The 16,454-nt window shown below is 55.4% G+C and overlaps 1 protein-coding gene across 2 annotated transcripts; it reads left to right on the forward strand.

Annotated features, from left to right (window-relative positions):
- The first annotated feature begins 5,474 nt into the window (after positions 1 to 5,474).
- On the forward strand, positions 5,475 to 15,945 carry MCRIP1 (MAPK regulated corepressor interacting protein 1). Of its 2 annotated transcripts, XM_048817440.2 has the most exons (6): positions 5,553 to 5,567; positions 7,674 to 7,785; positions 8,317 to 8,396; positions 8,704 to 8,822; positions 13,682 to 13,783; positions 14,200 to 15,945. In XM_048817440.2, exons 3-6 carry the CDS (start codon positions 8,389 to 8,391, stop codon positions 14,262 to 14,264), a joined length of 294 nt encoding a protein of 97 aa, XP_048673397.1. In that variant the 5' UTR covers positions 5,553 to 5,567; positions 7,674 to 7,785; positions 8,317 to 8,388; the 3' UTR covers positions 14,265 to 15,945. The 2 variants fall into 2 exon arrangements, with proteins under 2 accessions (XP_048673396.1, XP_048673397.1); XM_048817439.2 differs by lacking the exon at positions 7,674 to 7,785 and having other exon boundaries at positions 5,475 to 5,567.
- Positions 15,946 to 16,454: the final 509 nt, after the last annotated feature.

Below are 16,454 nucleotides of genomic sequence, written 5' to 3' on the forward strand. Positions count from 1 at the left end.
AGGTTAAAAAAAACAGCTCCCAGGTGAGCAGAGGAGCAGCAAAGGGAGGGAGTTTAGAGCAGCATTCCTGCCAGGTCCTGCACCAAGCAGAGAGCCTTGACAGTGAGAGAGCACCCGGCAGAGTGAGCTGCCCAGGTAAGGAGTTTGGCTGGAGTAAGAGTTCAGCAGCAGGGCAGGGGACTGACGCACTATAACCTGCCACAAAAAGCTCCTTATAAAAGAAATATACTGGGGGGAGGAGAGAGGATACATCTCACAAACATCCTCTAAGCTTAGCCCAATAACTCTCAATAAATAACACCCCAAACCTGCTAGCGTGAAACTAACTCCATGGTTGAAGAGTGGGAGTATAGCAGTGGGAATACACTACTGACCGCCTGACGAGGATGGGGACAGCAATTGTGAAATGCTCGGGGAGATGAGGGAAACTACAAAGGAAGAAAACTCAGTAATAATGTGGGATTACAACTAGTCTAATATTGACTTGGTATGTGCCACCTCAGGAAAGGATGCAGAGATAACACTTCTAGACACCATATATGACAGCTTTTGGAGCAGTATGTGCAAGAACCACAAGGAGAGAGGTAATTGTTGATTTAGTCCTAAATGGAGCGCAGGTTCTGGTCCAAGAGGTGAAGATAGCTGGACTGCTCGGTAAGAGTGACCATAATATAATTAAATTTAACATCTCGGGTAGGCAGAAAACTGCCAAAGGAAACCCACCACAGTAGCATTTAACTTCAAAAAGAGGAACTACACAAAGATGAGGGAGCTACTTAAATGGAAGTTAAAAGGAACAGTCACAAGGGTGAAATGCCTGCATATTGCCGGGAGATCTTTTAAAAACATCATAACAGAGGCTCAAACAAAATGTATCCCCCAAATAAAAGAAAAAAAGTAAGAAGACCAACAAAACGCCACCAGGGCTAAACAACAGAGTAAAAGAGGCAGTTAGAGGCAAAAAAAAAAAAAAAAAAAAGCATCCTTTTAAAACTGGACGTCAAACCCTAGTGAGGAAAATAGAAAGGAGCATGAACTCTGGCAAATCACGTGCAGAAGTATAAATGGGCAGGCCCTGAGCGAAGCTGAAGAGAAACTAGCAAAAGACTTAAAAACGAACAGCAACAACTGTTTCAAGCACATCAGAAGCAGGAAGCCACCAGTCGGGAGGCACCTGGTGAATGAGGCACTAAAGGAGCACTCCAGGCAGGCAAGGCCATTGCAGAGAAGCTAAATGAATCCTTCGCATCAGTCTTCACTGCAGAGGATGTGAGGGAGACTCCCATACCTGAGCCATTCTTTATAGGTGACAAATCTGAGGAACTGTCCCAGATTGAGGAGTCAATAGTGGAGGTTTTGGAACAAACTGATAAATAAAAGAGTCACCGGAAGCAGATGGCATTCACCCAAGAGTTCAGACAAAATGCAGATACGAAATTGCAGAACTAACTGTGGTATGTAACCTACTGCTTAAATCAACCTCAGTACTAGATGACTAGAGGATAGCTAACGTAATGCCAATTTAAAAAAAAAAAAAAAAAAGTCTCCAGAGGCAATCCTGGCAATTACAGGCCGGTAACCCCAACTTCAGTACCAGGCTAACTGGCTGGAACTATAATAAAGAACAGAATGATCAGATTCACAGATGAACATGATACACTGGGGAAAAGTCAACATGGCTTATGTTCCAGGAAATCCTGCCTCACAAATCTATTAGAATTCTCGGAGAGGTCAGTAAACATATGGACAAGATACAGGCAGCATACTGTATTTGGGCTTTCAGAAAGCCTTTGACAAGGGTCCTCACCAAAGGCTCTTCAGCAAAGTAAGCAGTCACGGGATAAGGGGGAAGGTCCTCTCGTGGATCAGAATCGCTTAAAAAATAGGAAATAAAGCGTAAGAAAAAAAGACCAGATTTCACAAGGGAGAGCAGTAAATAGCGGGGTCCCCTAAGGATCTGTACTGGACCCAGTGCTGTTCAACATATTCATAAATGATCTGGAAAAAGGAGTAAACAGTGAGGTGGCAAAGTTTGCAGATGATACAAAAATCACTTAAGATAGTCAAGTCCAAAGCTGACTGCAAAGAGTTACAAAGGGATCTCGCTAAATTGGGTGACTGGACAACAAATATGGCAGATGAAATTCAATGCGGATAAATGCAAAGTAATGCACATTGGAAAATATAATCCCAACTATACATACAAAATGATAGTCCTCTGAAAACATCCACTCAATGTGCAGCAGCAATCAAAAAAGCGAACATTAGGAAAGGGATAGATAATAAAACAGAAAATATAATAATGCCACTATATAAATCCATGGTATGCCCCTATCTTGAATACTGCTTGCAGTTCTGGTCTCCCGATCTCAAAATAGATATATCAGAATTGGAAAAGGTACAGAAAAGGGCAACAAAAATTATTAGGGGTATGGAACGGCTTCCGTATGAGGAGAGATTAGTAAGACTGGGACTTTTCAGCTTGGAAAAGAGACGGCTAAGGGGAGATATGAGTGAGGTCTATAAAATCATGGTGGGGAGAAAGTGAATAGGGAAATGTAATTTTATCCTTTCACATCAAACAAGAACCAGGGGTCACCCAATGAAATTAACAGGCATCTTCATAATGAACAGAAGGAAGTATTCCTTCACACAATGCAGTCAACCCATGGAACTCGTTGCCAGGGCGTGTTGTGAAGGCCAAAGTATAACTGGGTTCAAACTAGATAAGTTCACGGAGGACAGCTCCATCAATGGCTATTAGCCAAGATGGTCAGGGATGCAACCTCATGCTCAGGGTGTCCCTAAAGCTCCAAGTCCCAGATGTTGGGAAATGAGTGACAGGAGGGATCACTAGATAGATGCCCTGTTCTGTTCATTCCCTCTGGGGCACCTGGCATTGGCCACTGTCAGCAGACAGGACACTGGGCTGGATGGACCTTTGTCTGACCCAGTGTGGCCATTCTTACGTTATGTCTCTTTGACCAGCACAGGGGGTCGGTGCTGGAGGTGGCGGGGAGCTCTTTGCTCAGCAGAGGGGGGCCAGCATTCAGGGAGGTGGCAGGAGGGCTCTTGGCCCAATGGGAGGTGTCTCTTTGCCTGACAGGGGTGTTGGCACTGGAAGGGGGGTCAGGGGCCTCTTGGCCTGGCAGGGGGGGTAGCCCTGGGAGGACTTGTCAGGGGAGTGGCTCGTTGCTCTGTGGAGGGAGGCCAGAGCTGCAAAAGTGTTGGGGGGTGGCTCTGGGCCCAGCAAGGGGGGGTCGGCGCTGGAAAGGGGGGGCATTGAGATGGGCTCTTTGTCCAGCACGGGAGGTCAGCTCTGGGGGGCTGTCGGGGGGGCTCTTTCCTTGGGGGGGCTCTGGGCCCAGGAGGGGTGGGCGCTGGGGGGCTCTGGGCCCAGGGGAGAGGGCGGTGCTGGGGGGCTATTGGGGGGGCTCTGGGCCCTGGGAGGGGTGGGTGCTGGAGGGCTGTCGGGGGGGCTCTGGGCCGGGTGCTGGGGGGCCGTCGGGGGGGCTCTGGGCACGGGAGAGGTGGGTGCTGGGGGCCATCGGGGGGGGGGGCTCTGGGCCCGGCGCTGGGGGGCCGTTGGGGGGGCTCTGGACCCGGGAGGGGTGGGCGCTGGGGGGCTGTCGGGGGGGCTCTGGGCCCGGGAGAGGTGGGCGCTGGGGGGCCGTCGGGGGGGCTCTGGGCCCGGGAGGGGTGGGCGCTGGGGGGCTGTCGGGGGGGCTCTGGGCCCTGGGAGGGGTGGGTGCTGGGGGGCTGTCGGGGGGGGCTCTGGGCCCTGGGAGGGGTGGGTGCTGGGGGGCTGTCGGGGGGGGCTCTGGGCCCTGGGAGGGGTGGGTGCTGGGGGGCTGTTGGGGGGGCTCTGGGCCCGGGAGAGGTGGGAGCTGGGGGGCTGTCGGGGGGGCTCTGGGCCTGGTGCTGGGGGGCCGTTGGGGGGGCTCTGGGCACGGGAGAGGTGGGTGCTGGGGGCCATCGGGGGGGCTCTGGGCCCGGCGCTGGGGGGCCGTCGGGGGGCTCTGGGCCCAGCGCTGGGGGGCCGTCGGGGGGGCTCTGGGCCCGGGAGGGGTGGGCGTTGGGGGGCCATCGGGGGGGCTCTGGGCCCGGCGCTGGGGGGGTGTCGGGGGGGCTCTGGGCCCGGGAGGGGTGGGCGCTGGGGGGCTGTCGGGGGGGCTCTGGGCCCGGGAGGGGTGGGCACTGGGGGGCCGTCGGGGGGGCTTTGGGCCCTGGGAGGGGTGGGTGCTGGGGGGCTGTCGGGGGGGGCTCTGGGCCCTGGGAGGGGTGGGTGCTGGGGGGCCGTCGGGGGGCTCTGGGCCCGGCGCTGGGGGGCCGTCGGGGGGGCTCTGGGCCAGGGAGGGGTGGGCGCTGGGGGGCCGTCGGGGGGGCTCTGGGCCCCGGAGGGGTGGGCGCTGGGGGGCCGTCGGGGGGGCTCTGGGCCCGGGACGGGTGGGCGCTGGGGGGCTGTCGGGGGGGCTCTGGGCCCGGCGTCGGGGGGCCGTTGGGGGGGGGCTCTGGGCCCGGTGCTGGGGGGCCGTCGGGGGGGCTCTGGGCCCGGCGTCGGGGGGCCGTTGGGGGGGGCTCTGGGCCCGGCGTCGGGGGGCCGTTGGGGGGGGGCTCTGGGCCCGGCGCTGGGGGGCCATCGGGGGGGCTCTGGGCCCGGCGTCGGGGGGCCGTTGGGGGGGGGCTCTGGGCCCCGGAGGGGTGGGCGCTGGAGGGCCATCGGGGGGGCTCTGGGCCCGGCGTCGGGGGGCCGTTGGGGGGGGGCTCTGGGCCCGGCGCTGGGGGGCCGTCGGGGGGGCTCTGGGCCCGGCGTCGGGGGGCCGTTGGGGGGGGGCTCTGGGCCCCGGAGGGGTGGGCGCTGGGGGGCCATCGGGGGGGCTCTGGGCCCGGCGTCGGGGGGCCGTTGGGGGGGGGCTCTGGGCCCCGGAGGGGTGGGCGCTGGGGGGCCATCGGGGGGGCTCTGGGCCCGGCGCTGGGGGGCCATCGGGGGGGCTCTGGGCCCGGCGTCGGGGGGCCGTTGGGGGGGGGCTCTGGGCCCCGGAGGAGTGGGCGCTGGGGGGCCATCGGGGGGGCTCTGGGCCCGGCGTCGGGGGGCCATCGGGGGGGCTCTGGGCCCGGCGTCGGGGGGCCGTTGGGGGGGGGCTCTGGGCCCGGCGCTGGGGGGCCGTCGGGGGGGCTCTGGGCCCGGCGTCGGGGGGCCGTTGGGGGGGGCTCTGGGCCCCGGAGGGGTGGGCGCTGGGGGGCCATCGGGGGGGCTCTGGGCCCGGCGTCGGGGGGCCGTTGGGGGGGGGCTCTGGGCCCCGGAGGGGTGGGCGCTGGGGGGCCATCGGGGGGGCTCTGGGCCCGGCGTCGGGGGGCCGTTGGGGGGGGCTCTGGGCCCGGCGTCGGGGGGCCGTTGGGGGGGGGCTCTGGGCCCGGCGCTGGGGGGCCGTCGGGGGGGCTCTGGGCCCGGCGTCGGGGGGCCGCACCTCCCCCTCGCCGCGCGGCGCCTGCGCGGGCCGGGCTCTGCGCTCACTTCCGTCCCGGCCTGGCAGCGGCGAGAGGAGCCGGGAGCGGCCCGGGCCCAGGTGAGCGGAGCCGCGCGGCGCCGAGACCCCCCGCCCAGGGGCCTCCCGAGCGCCGCGTCTCCATGGGAACGGGCCGCCGAGCCTGGCGCCCCTGAGTGACCCCCGGGCCCCCAGAGCCGGGCCGGGGCAGGGGAGCAGCACGACAGCCCCCCCCGCCTCCTGGCACCGCCCCCGGCCCCCCCGGGCCATGCAGTGACCCCCCCCGCCTCCTGGCACCGCCCCCGGCCCCCCCGGGCCATGCAGTGACCCCCCCGCCTCCTGGCACCGCCCCCGGCCCCCCCGGGCCATGCAGTGACCCCCCCGCCTCCTGGCACCGCCCCCGGCCCCCCCGGGCCATGCAGTGACCCCCCCGCCTCCTGGCACCGCCCCCGGCCCCCCCGGGCCATGCAGTGACCCCCCCGCCTCCTGTCTCTGACCCCCGGCCCCCCCCGGGCCATGCAGTGACCCTCCCGTCTCTGACCCCCGGCCCCCCCCGGGCCATGCACTGACCCCCCCGCCTCCCGTCTCTGACCCCCGGCCCCCCCCGGGCCATGCACTGACCCCCCTGCCTCCCGTCTCTGACCTCCGGCCCCCCCCGGGCCATGCACTGACCCCCCTGCCTCCCGTCTCTGACCTCCGGCCCCCCTGGGCCATGCAGTGACCCCCCTGCCTCCTGTCTCTGACCCCCGGCCCCCCCTGGGCCATGCAGTGACCCCCCGCCTCCTGTCTCTGACCCCCGGGCCCCCTGGGCCATGCAGTGACCCCCCTGCCTCCTGTCTCTGACCTCCGGCCCCCCCGGGCCATGCAGTGACCCCCCCGCCTCCTGTCTCTGATCCCCGGCCCCCCCGGGCCATGCAGTGACCCCCCCGCCTCCTGGCACCGCCCCCGGCCCCCCCGGGCCATGCAGTGACCCCCCCGCCTCCTGTCTCTGACCCCGATATCCCCGGGCCATGCACTGACCCCCCCCTCCTCAGTCTCCTGTCTCTGACCCCCGACCCCCCCGGGCCATGCAGTGACACATGCACTCACCTGATACCCCCAGGCCAAGTACTGACACCCCTACAGATACCCCCTTGGGTCCTGGCACTAACAGCACCTCCCGTGCTATCCCCCCTCAGCAGTGATGCCCCCCCATGATAACTGCCCCCCCCCAGGTCAGCCTCCCATGCCCTAGCAGTGACAGCCCCCCAAGATACACCCCATGTACCAGCCCCCTCGGGCCCCAGGCAGTGACTGACTGCTCCCTGTGCCAGCCCCTGGGGCCCTGGCAGCAACAGTCCGCTATGATAATCTCCCCACGCACCGCCCTTCCCAGGCCCGTGGCAGTGACAGCCCCCAGCCCCCCTGTGCCAGCCCCCCTGGGCTCCTAGCACTGACAGCCCCCCTATGATAACCCTCCCCCCAATGCCAGCCACCCTGAGCCCCTGGTAGTGACAGCCTCTTGTCAATTGGCCTGTGCTGAGAACTCTTGCCTGGATCCTGGGGAAGGGTGGGCCACAAATGCAGGGCCCTCATGTGATTAGGAGTGCCCCTTCATAGAGCCATGTGTCCCCACTCTTCCTGCAACAGGTTGCTGTATGCCGGGGACATTGCCATGGCAATGGGTCTGACACATCTGTGCATATCTGCCTACATCTAGCAGGAAGAAATCCCCTTTAATCCTAAAATAGCAGGCACCTCCCCAGCCCCCGCACCCCCACCTCAACCCCCACCTGCCTACAGCTTCTTGGCTACAGCTGAGGAGGGCGCAGGACGAGTGACACAGCAACACCGGTATCCCCACCCCCAGAGGTGTTACAGCTCTCAGCCCCTCTGCCTCTAATCATAGAGCCTATCTTCAAAAATACCCTGGGGAGAGCCCAGGTTGGGGATGTGCGTGCTGGGAGTAATGCCAGCCAGACCTGGTTCACGGGCGCCTCTGTGCGCAGCTCTGCAGCAATCCCCACCCCTTCCCACAGTCCCACTGCAACCAGAAGTTTTGTTCTGCCGCTTCCCCCCATTTCCTAGTGCATTGGCCAGGATGGTTTTAAATGTCCCAAGCAATGGCCATCCCCCCAGCAGCCTGTGGGGTCTTGGAGCCAGGAAGCTCTTCAGCCTAACATTTCCTTTGTTTGTTCTCCTTGGCAGACTTCAGCATCACCCTGGATGTGTCTCCCCTCTCTTTCAGGGTGACACCAAGTTTGCTGCCGTTTTGCACCTGAAGGCCTGCTGTACGCACAGTATCTGTGCCTGGAGAACTGTCAGTCAAGGGCTGAGTTTTTTACCAATATAGTTATACCAGTATAAGCCATAGTGTGGATGCAGTTACACTGGGGCAGAGATGCCTTGTCCGGCTATAGCTTGTTCCCTTTGCTGTGTGGGAATAGCTATCCTGGTTATAAGCACTTTTATACCAGTATAACTATGCCCACATTAGGGAAGTTGTACAACTTCATCTGTACTGGCATTGCCCTGATCACGGATGGCATTGAGCCCCCTGGAATTGCCAACAATGGGGTTAAAGTAGTAAGACCCGCATCTGAAATCCTTCTCATTCACTTCTTGAGGAGCGCTGCAGCAGCTGGGGTCAGAATGCAGCCACCCAGACCTAAGCTAAGGAGCTGGCTCCCTGGGTCTCTCTGTGACCTCTCTAGGCTTTGATGCAATGCTCTTAGCTGCAGTATGTGAGCACCTTAAGCCCCAGCTGGGGGTGACTGCATAGAGAAGGTGCTGGCAGTCTGGAGACACCGTGGCTCCCGCACACACTTAGCTCCGTTTCACTTTGTTTCAGCATCCATCTCCTATCTGCCAAGGTCTGCGCTGACAAAGGCAGGACTAGAGAGGTCTGAGTAAGGAGGCAGCCATGACCAGGTGAGACACTTTCACACATAGCAGAGAGCCTGTGGATGAGGGCAGGGCAGGGGGCAGGGGCATGGAGTCCCTTTGGGGGGGATGCCATGGGGCTAGGCAGGGCGGAAACAGTAATGGCTTTACTTTTCCAGAGCTCGGAGCCATGCTGCTGGTTTCAGGGTTGGGGAGGTGCGAGCTTGCATGGCTGCTTGCGCCAGGGCCTTTGCTGCAGGATTTCCTGCACTCCCTCTCTGAGGTTCATTCCAGAGCTTTGCACTTCTCCCCATCTGCCCATGAGCTCTCATCAGGATTTGTGCTTTGGTTTCAGCTCCCCTGTTTCCAGGGTTGTTTACAATGGCAAGAGGAACAGCAGCCCTCGCTCCCCAAGCAACAGCAGTGAGATTTTCACCCCTGCTCACGAGGAGAATGTGCGCTTCATTTACGAAGGTGGGTGAGTGATCCAGGATCTGCAACTCCCCCAGTCCATGTTTTCTCCCCAGGCTCCCTTCCTCTCTGGTGCCACTTGCTTTTCAGCCTTGGAATTCTACAAGGGGCTTTCTGCCATGGGGCCTCATCAGAGCAGCGGGCAAGAAGCAGTCAGAGAACGGTGTGGCCGCTGCTTCCTCCCCGAGCTGAGGAGTGTGGAGCTTTACTCATCCCATCGCGTGCTCCTGAGCTGTTCTCTCTGCGTTGATAGCCTAGGGCCCGTTAGTTTCCATTCCGTATGGAGTGATGGTGAGGAGAGGGATGCGACTACTTAATATGCCTTGCAATGATAGTCTACGTTGCTGTGTGACTCTGCTACCCACCAATTGCTATGGCAGAACCACGACACTGGAATGAGCCCAGAGCAGGCACTGGGTGGTGGCCTCTGCTATGTGGCAGGCATGACTTTGCTCATTCACAGGCTCTCAACAGACATCTCAGTCTCTCAGCCAGAAGAGTGAGGCCTTACTGCGAACATGAAGCAAATCAAACCAGGCCCAGGTAAAACTCCCTTGTGGGACAGTCCCTGTCTCAGCAGCCGTTGGGCTGTCTCATGTCTCCTGAGCCTGCTGAGCTGAGGAAACCCCTGTCAGACAAGGAGAGAGGAATCAAACTGATTTCGAACTGACCAAGTTAAGAGGACCCAGTGTGTGTAGAAGCCCCTTCCATAGCCTGGCTGAGGCTGGAACAACCCTTAGGAGACTCTTCTAAGGGCTTCTCGTCCCCTGCCAGTGTCTGGGATGGTCTTTCCAACAACAGCCCATTGCCCAACAGCAACGCCCTCTGACTGAATGAAGCCATTGCTGAATGAATGCACAGGAAACAGGCAGTCTTTGTGTTGCTGAGTCCCCTGGGGTCATGTGGTGCTATGGAGGGGAGGCAAGGCCTGGTAGAAAAGCACCACGCATGTGAAAATCCTAATCTCTGGAGTGCCTTTGACCCTGGCCATTTCTGGAGAATTTAGTCCTTCAATTAAAAAGTAAAATGAAGCTTCGATCCCTGAGGTTTGCAAAGAAATCCTTTGAATGTAACTGTGCTGTGTCTGTCTGTGAGCTGCCACCTATAGGGAGCTGCTGGCGAGTGGCCTCCAGAGTGGGGTGCAGTCTGGCTGGGGGAAGGTTCCAGCCTGCAAGTGCATCCGTGCCATTTAAAGCGGGAGCCAGGGTGACTGTTCATGGGGTACTTAGCACCCAGGCCAGACACATGCCAGGTCCCCCGTGCTCTTGCAGGTATCTGCCCTCCCCATCCTCCTAGTGCAGTCTTTCCTCTTTACCAAGCCCACAGTGAAGGCACTTCCATGTATGTGATCCCACTGTGAAGTTGGAGGGAGACACATTGGACTGTGAAGCAGGGTGATAAGGAAATGGGGACTGGGAAGGTGGGGTTGGACCTCATTCTGATGGACAAAGAATTGTTACTTGGTGACCTAAAAATTACCAGTAGCCTAGAGTACCAGTGATCATGATCTCGTTACATTTATGTTGTGCAAACAGAACATGGCACCAAACACTAATATATATACACCGGACCCTCGCTAGAACGCGGGGTTCAGGATTCATGCGCGTTACCATGGATCCCGATTTAAATATTTAAATTTGGGATCCATTGCCATGACCGTGCTATATGCGAATCCGCACTATAGTGACACGAGTGTCCGCTATATTTAGAACTTTAAAAGAGTTCATTTTCCAAAGCTAAAAGCAATTGTTGCCATAACTGTCTGGGAACATTAAATTTAAAGTATGAAGTGTCAGTGGAAACTGGGACTTGTTCAAGGATATCCTATTGGATGTCCAAAAAGCCATGATTCCACAGACATGAAAAAAGTTATGCTGGCCAAGAAGCCAGTCTGGTTAAAAGGAGTTGTGGAAGAGGCAATAAAACAAAATTTATATATAAAGAATGGAAGTAAATAGCAATTTATAGAAGTTAAAAGTTAAAAAATGTGGATGATTGGTAAGAGAAACCAAAGGAATCAATGAAATATCAATGGGCAATAGAGTTAAAGATAAGGCATTTTTAAAACATAGTCGGAACAAGAAATACCCCATGACGGATGATCAAATTGTAAATAGAGATGCAGAAATGTTCAATAGATATCTCTGTACAGTATTTGGAATGCAGGAGGATGTATAGTGTAGTCAAATATAGTAAAAATCTTAAAATCAATCAAACTGTACTATAGAATCTCTATGGGTAGAAATTCCATGCTTCAATAATAAGATTATAGCTGTAGGAATATACTACCAACCACCTGACCAGGATGGTGACCGAGATTGTGAAATGTTATGGGAGATTAGAGAGGCTACAAAAACAGAAAACCCAATAATTATGGGGTATTTCAACTATGCCCATATTGACTGGATACGTGTCACCTCAGGACAGGATGCAGAGATAAAATTTCTAGACACCATTAATGGCTGATTCTTGGAGCAGCTAGTCCTGGAACCCAAAAAGTGAGAAGCAGTTCTTGATTTAGTCCTAAATGGTGCACAGGATCTGGTCCAATAGGTGAATATAGCTGAACTGCTTGGTAATGGTGGCCATAATGTAATTACATTTAACGTCCTTGTAAGGGGAAAAATAAAGAAATTCACCACATTTAACTTCAAAAAGAGGAACTCCACAAAAATGAGTAAGATAGTTAAATGAAAGTTAAAAAGAACAGTCAAAAGGATGAAATGCCTGCAAATTATAGGGAGAGTAGTTAAAAACACCATAATAGAGACTTAAACAAAATGTATACCCCCAAATTAAAAAAAAATAAACCAGTAAGAGGACCAAACAAATCCACCATGGCTGAACAACAGAGTATAAGAGGTGGTTAGAGACAAAAAGGCATCCTTTTAAAAATTGGAAGTCCTATCCTAGTGAGGAATATAGAAGGGGGATAAACTCTGTCAGATCAAGTGTAAAAGTATAATTGGGCACAAAAAAATTGAAGACCAATTAGCAAAAGCAACATTTTTTTAAAATACATCAGAAGCAGGAAGCCTGCCAAACAAAAAGTGGGGCAGCTGGATGATTGAGGTGCTAATGGAATACATGAGGAAGAAAAGGGATTATGGAAACGCTAAATTAATTCTTTGCATCAGTCTTCACTACAGAGGGTATGAGGGAGATTGCCACACCTGAACTGTCCTTTTTAGGTGACAAATCTGAGGAACTGTCCCAGATTGAGTTGTCATTAGAAGAAGTTTTGGAACAAATTGATAAACTAAACAGTAATAAATCATCAGGACCAGATGGTATCACCCAAGAGTACAGAAGGAACTCAAATGTGAAATTGCAGAACTACTAACTGCATCAAGGTCCCTTCCAGTTCTATGATTTCTATACCGCAGTCAACCTGGGGAACTCATTGCCATGGGATGTTGTGAAGGCCAAAAGTGTAACTGAATTCAAAAAAGAATTAGATAAGTTCATGGAGGATAGATCCATCAATGGCTATTAGCCAACATGGTCAGGGGCGCAACACCATGCTCTGAGTGTCCTTAAACCCCTGACTGCCAGAAGCTGGGACTGGATGACAGAGATGGATGACTTGATAAATTTCCCCCTTCTGTTCATTCCCTCTGAAGCATCTGGCACCAGCCACTGCTGGAAGACAGGATGCTGGGCTAGCTGGACCATTGGTCTTACCCAATATGGCCGTTCTTATACATCCAGCTAATATGATGTGGATGGAATAGAAAGTTTACTATCTGTAACAAGATAGGAGAGTGTGAGGCAGCATCTGCTAAAATTAAACATTTTCATATCAGCATGCCCATATAACTTACACCCAGAAGTCTTAAAGGAACTGCTGAGGATCTTGCTGAACCACTAATATTAATATTTAACAAATCTTGGAAAACTGGTAAATTCCAAAGGACAGGAGGACTGCAAATGTAAATTTTAAAAGGATGAAAGGGATGACCCAGCAAGATTTAGACTGGGAGCCTGACATTGATCCTGGGTAAAATAATGGAATGTTTAGTTCAGGACTCAGTCAACAAAGAATTAGAGGCTAAAAATATAATTAATGTGAAGGCAAGTTTTGTCAAACAAACGTGTTGTTTTTTGACAGGATTAGAGGTGTGGTTGATAAAGGCAACTGTGTTGATATAGTAAACTTAGATTTTTCCAAGGCATTTCACTTGGTACCACATACAATTTTGATTAAAAAACTTGCATTATATAGAACTAACAAGACATACACGTTCAATGGATTAAAAACTGTCTCACTGACAGATCTCAAAGTGGTTGTTAATGGGTGATATCGATGAGTGAGGTAATTTCTAATGGATTTTCCCCAGTATTCCATGATTTATTGAAAATCAACATTAATGGTCCAGCAAGTTCCTTAGACAGCTCTTTTAAAACTCTTGGATGCAAGTTGTCTGGACCTGCTGATTTAAAAATGTCCAACTTTAGTAGCTTTTGTTTAACATCCACAGTTGGAATAGAAAGTGTTTCTTCATCATCATCATATGATATGACTACATCATGTGGCTTTTTCCCAAATACACAACAGAAATATTATTCTTCTGTTTCTGAATATTTATTGACAATTCTGCCATTTCCATTGAGTAATGTACCAGTACCATTGTTTGGATTCGATTTAATGGCCTGTGACATACAGGAGCTCAGACTAGATGATCTAATGGTCTCTTCTGGCCTTAAACTCTATGAAACGGTGAAGTTACCTGGTGTGTGCAGGGGAATGGGGTTCTTGAGGGCTGGGATGAGAGTGTGGGAGCAGCTGGAGGGAGCCCTAGGCATGTCCTGTAGCAGGCACAGCACCCTCCCTTCCCTCTCTCGCTGTGCTCCTTCCCCAGCCTGGCAGTGTGTGGAGCGAGACCTTCGCAACCAGATGTCGGGCAGTGAGAGGGGCCTGGTGGAAGAATATGTGGAGAAGATACCAAACCCCAGCCTAAAGGGTGAGTTTGCCTGGGGGGTCTTTGGCCCATCCAGGGGAACAAGTGCCAACGGTGCTGAAGTAAGTGGAGCAGACCATGGGCTGCTGAGAGGGGAGGAACCCCCTCGGGACACCAGTGTCTCATCCTAACTGAATGTACAGCTCTGGCCACTCCATCCAGCTACAAGAGGGTGAATGAGGGTGACCAGATTGGGAGCCTGCAAGCCAGTGGGACAAACGGCATTTCATGATGAGGGGCAGAGGAGACCTGTGGTTCTTGAGCCTGGACTCCTGAAGAGTGTGTGTTGGCGTGGCGGGTGCTGGCAACACTGATCTTGTGCAGGGGTGATGCAGTGCTGAGCCCTGAGGGGGGTAGGGTGATGCTGGCAGTGCTGAGCCCAGCCCCCTTACTGAGTTCTCCTCCCTTCCTCCTCACAGCATTTAAACCTGTTGACTTGAGCGATCTGAAGAGGAGAAACACACAGGATGCCAAGAAATCCTAAGGCAGGTTCTGCCTGCTGATTGGCTGGTGTCCTGAGGTCCTCAAGCAAATTTAATTTGAAGATTTTGTGTTGATTTCCTCCTCCGGTCTGTGTTCTGCCCGTGGAAGAGCTGGGCGCTTTGGGGCTGGCTCTGAAGCTGCCCAAGTTTGAACTCCATTGCAGATGCCTAGAGCATGTTGTACTGGATTCCTGCCCCTTCCCTGTAGCCTCGTCTCGGGCTGCCTTTCTCTACCATGTGTTGGGCCCACAAAGTCAGCTTACTCTTCCTCCCAGCTCTGTCCTCAGTCGGCCCTGGGCTGCTCTTTGGCTGCCGAGTGGTTGGTGTGGTCCCTGGGGCTCTGGTGCTAGGGAGGACAGAGCTGAGTGGCTGCATTTGGGCCAGTGGAGGCCAAGCCTTGTTCGCTCCTTCCCCCAGGTATCGAGGAGCAGCTCTTGTTGCAGACAGGCTGAGAGAAGAAGGTTGGGCATGTTCAGAGGCTGGAGGAGGAGCATGCATTGTTGGTCCCTGCTGTGTGCCCCATGCCCATGGCTACTCAGTGCCAGTGGGCTTGCAGGCCTTCCCCACAGCCGTGCTGCTGGGCATGCGACCCTTCCCCCTCCCCTTGCTTGTCAAGTGGGTGAGGTTAGTTCGCAGCTGAGCCCCTAGCACTTGGTTGCTAACAGCTTCTGGGTTTGTGGGACTCTAAGATATTGTCCATATTAAAGAGCTGACTGGCTTTCTTCCCCATAACTGGGCTGAGGCAGGTCCCATGGTTTGGAGGGCAGAGCTGCTTCCTGCCAGGCCTTGCTCCGCTGGAGCTAAAAGGGGTGCACCCTTGGCCCTGAGCCTCAGAGACCAAGGTGCATTTACAGCTGGAGCCGTGGATTATTCTCCGCTCCTTGCTAGGTGCCCTGACAGCTCCTTCCAGGCAGGAAGGGTGGGGTAGAGCAGCACTTGCTGAGGGAGGCTTGGCTGTGGGAAGTTGTTTCTATCTGCATCCTTGCCTGGGCGACATCTCCCAATGTTAGTACTAGAGGGATTCCCCAGCCCTCCTGCCCCCTTCCTGTCCCCCTCCCTCCAGCTGTCTGGGCCCTCTGTGCAGTAACCCCCTTCCTGGCCAGGCCTGTTCTGTGGGGTGGGCCTGGAAGGGAGGTAGTTACACAGCCCCTCGTGGAGCCCAGCTCGCTTCCTAAACATCCCTTAGCGAGGGCAGTTTATAGTAGGCTGCTGCTGCAGTGCCAGGCTGAATGCCCCCTCCCCACCCCTGGGCTCGGAAAGCACTTTGGGAGATGGCCCTTTTGGGACCCTAGTACCTGACAAGGCTCGGGGGGTCTCAGCATGGCCCCACTCTGAGTGGTTCTGCCATCACTATTGCCCTGTGAAGCACAACCCCACCAGTCAAGCAGCTGTCACCAGCACTGCAGGAGGATTGTGTCTCAGAGACCAGCATCCTGTCCCTGCAGTGCTGCGGGAGCAGCCCCCTGCCTGGGCGCTTGCAGGGAGGGGAGCTGCCAAGTGCTCTGCCCAGCACAGATGGTGGCAGGCACTGGCAGCCAGCCACTGCAGGGCTAAGAGCGGTGCAGGCAGGATTTGTGGTCACTATTACCTTCCCTTTGTTGTTAAGTCAATGACCTATGTTGTTCTTTCGCTCTGTCTGTCACTTGAGGAGTGTTGTAAATAAAAGCTGGTTAGTCCTTTTGAGCTTGTCTCTGTGCACATCTGTCCATTGCTCCCGGGCTGCTCCATGGCTGGCTGGATACGGGGGCTGATTTACCACCCATGCTCCCACTTCTGTTCAGCTACTGGTCTGCTGGCCAGTGCATGCAGAGCTGGGGAATGGCTGAGAGGACACCCTGACCCAAGGGAATGGCGGGATGGGCCTTGCATTACTGGTGGCAGTTCTGTGGAGACATGCTGAACTGCCCCATGGAGGCCCAGCTAAGGAGCAAGGAGACGCCTCACAACAGGGCTGCAGCCAGGCATGCTGCCTTGTCCCTCTCCAGATTCCACATCAGTTTGCTCTCAACCCTCGAGCTGTGTCCGTGCCCGTTGGTCGTAGCTGGACACCGCTCAGGCAGAGGTCGAGCCGTGCACGCACACAACTCTTGTGCACTCAGATGCTTTTCCAATGACTCTTCCTAGTTTTTCCCGTTTTGATGTTTCAGGTCTCTCCATTATCTGTTTGGGCTGCAGTTCTGAAAGGAGCGTCA

Source organism: Caretta caretta, chromosome 14 (genome assembly GCF_965140235.1).
Source record: "Caretta caretta isolate rCarCar2 chromosome 14, rCarCar1.hap1, whole genome shotgun sequence".
Lineage (NCBI taxonomy): Eukaryota > Metazoa > Chordata > Testudines > Cheloniidae > Caretta > Caretta caretta.

Excerpts from the sequence above, each read along its gene's own strand:
- MCRIP1 (XM_048817439.2), top strand. Across the intron at positions 8,823-13,681 it reads TGTGCGCTTCATTTACGAAG|CCTGGCAGTGTGTGGAGCGA; the intron begins GTGGGTGAGTGA and ends CTCCTTCCCCAG. Across the intron at positions 13,784-14,199 it reads ACCAAACCCCAGCCTAAAGG|CATTTAAACCTGTTGACTTG; the intron begins GTGAGTTTGCCT and ends TCCTCCTCACAG.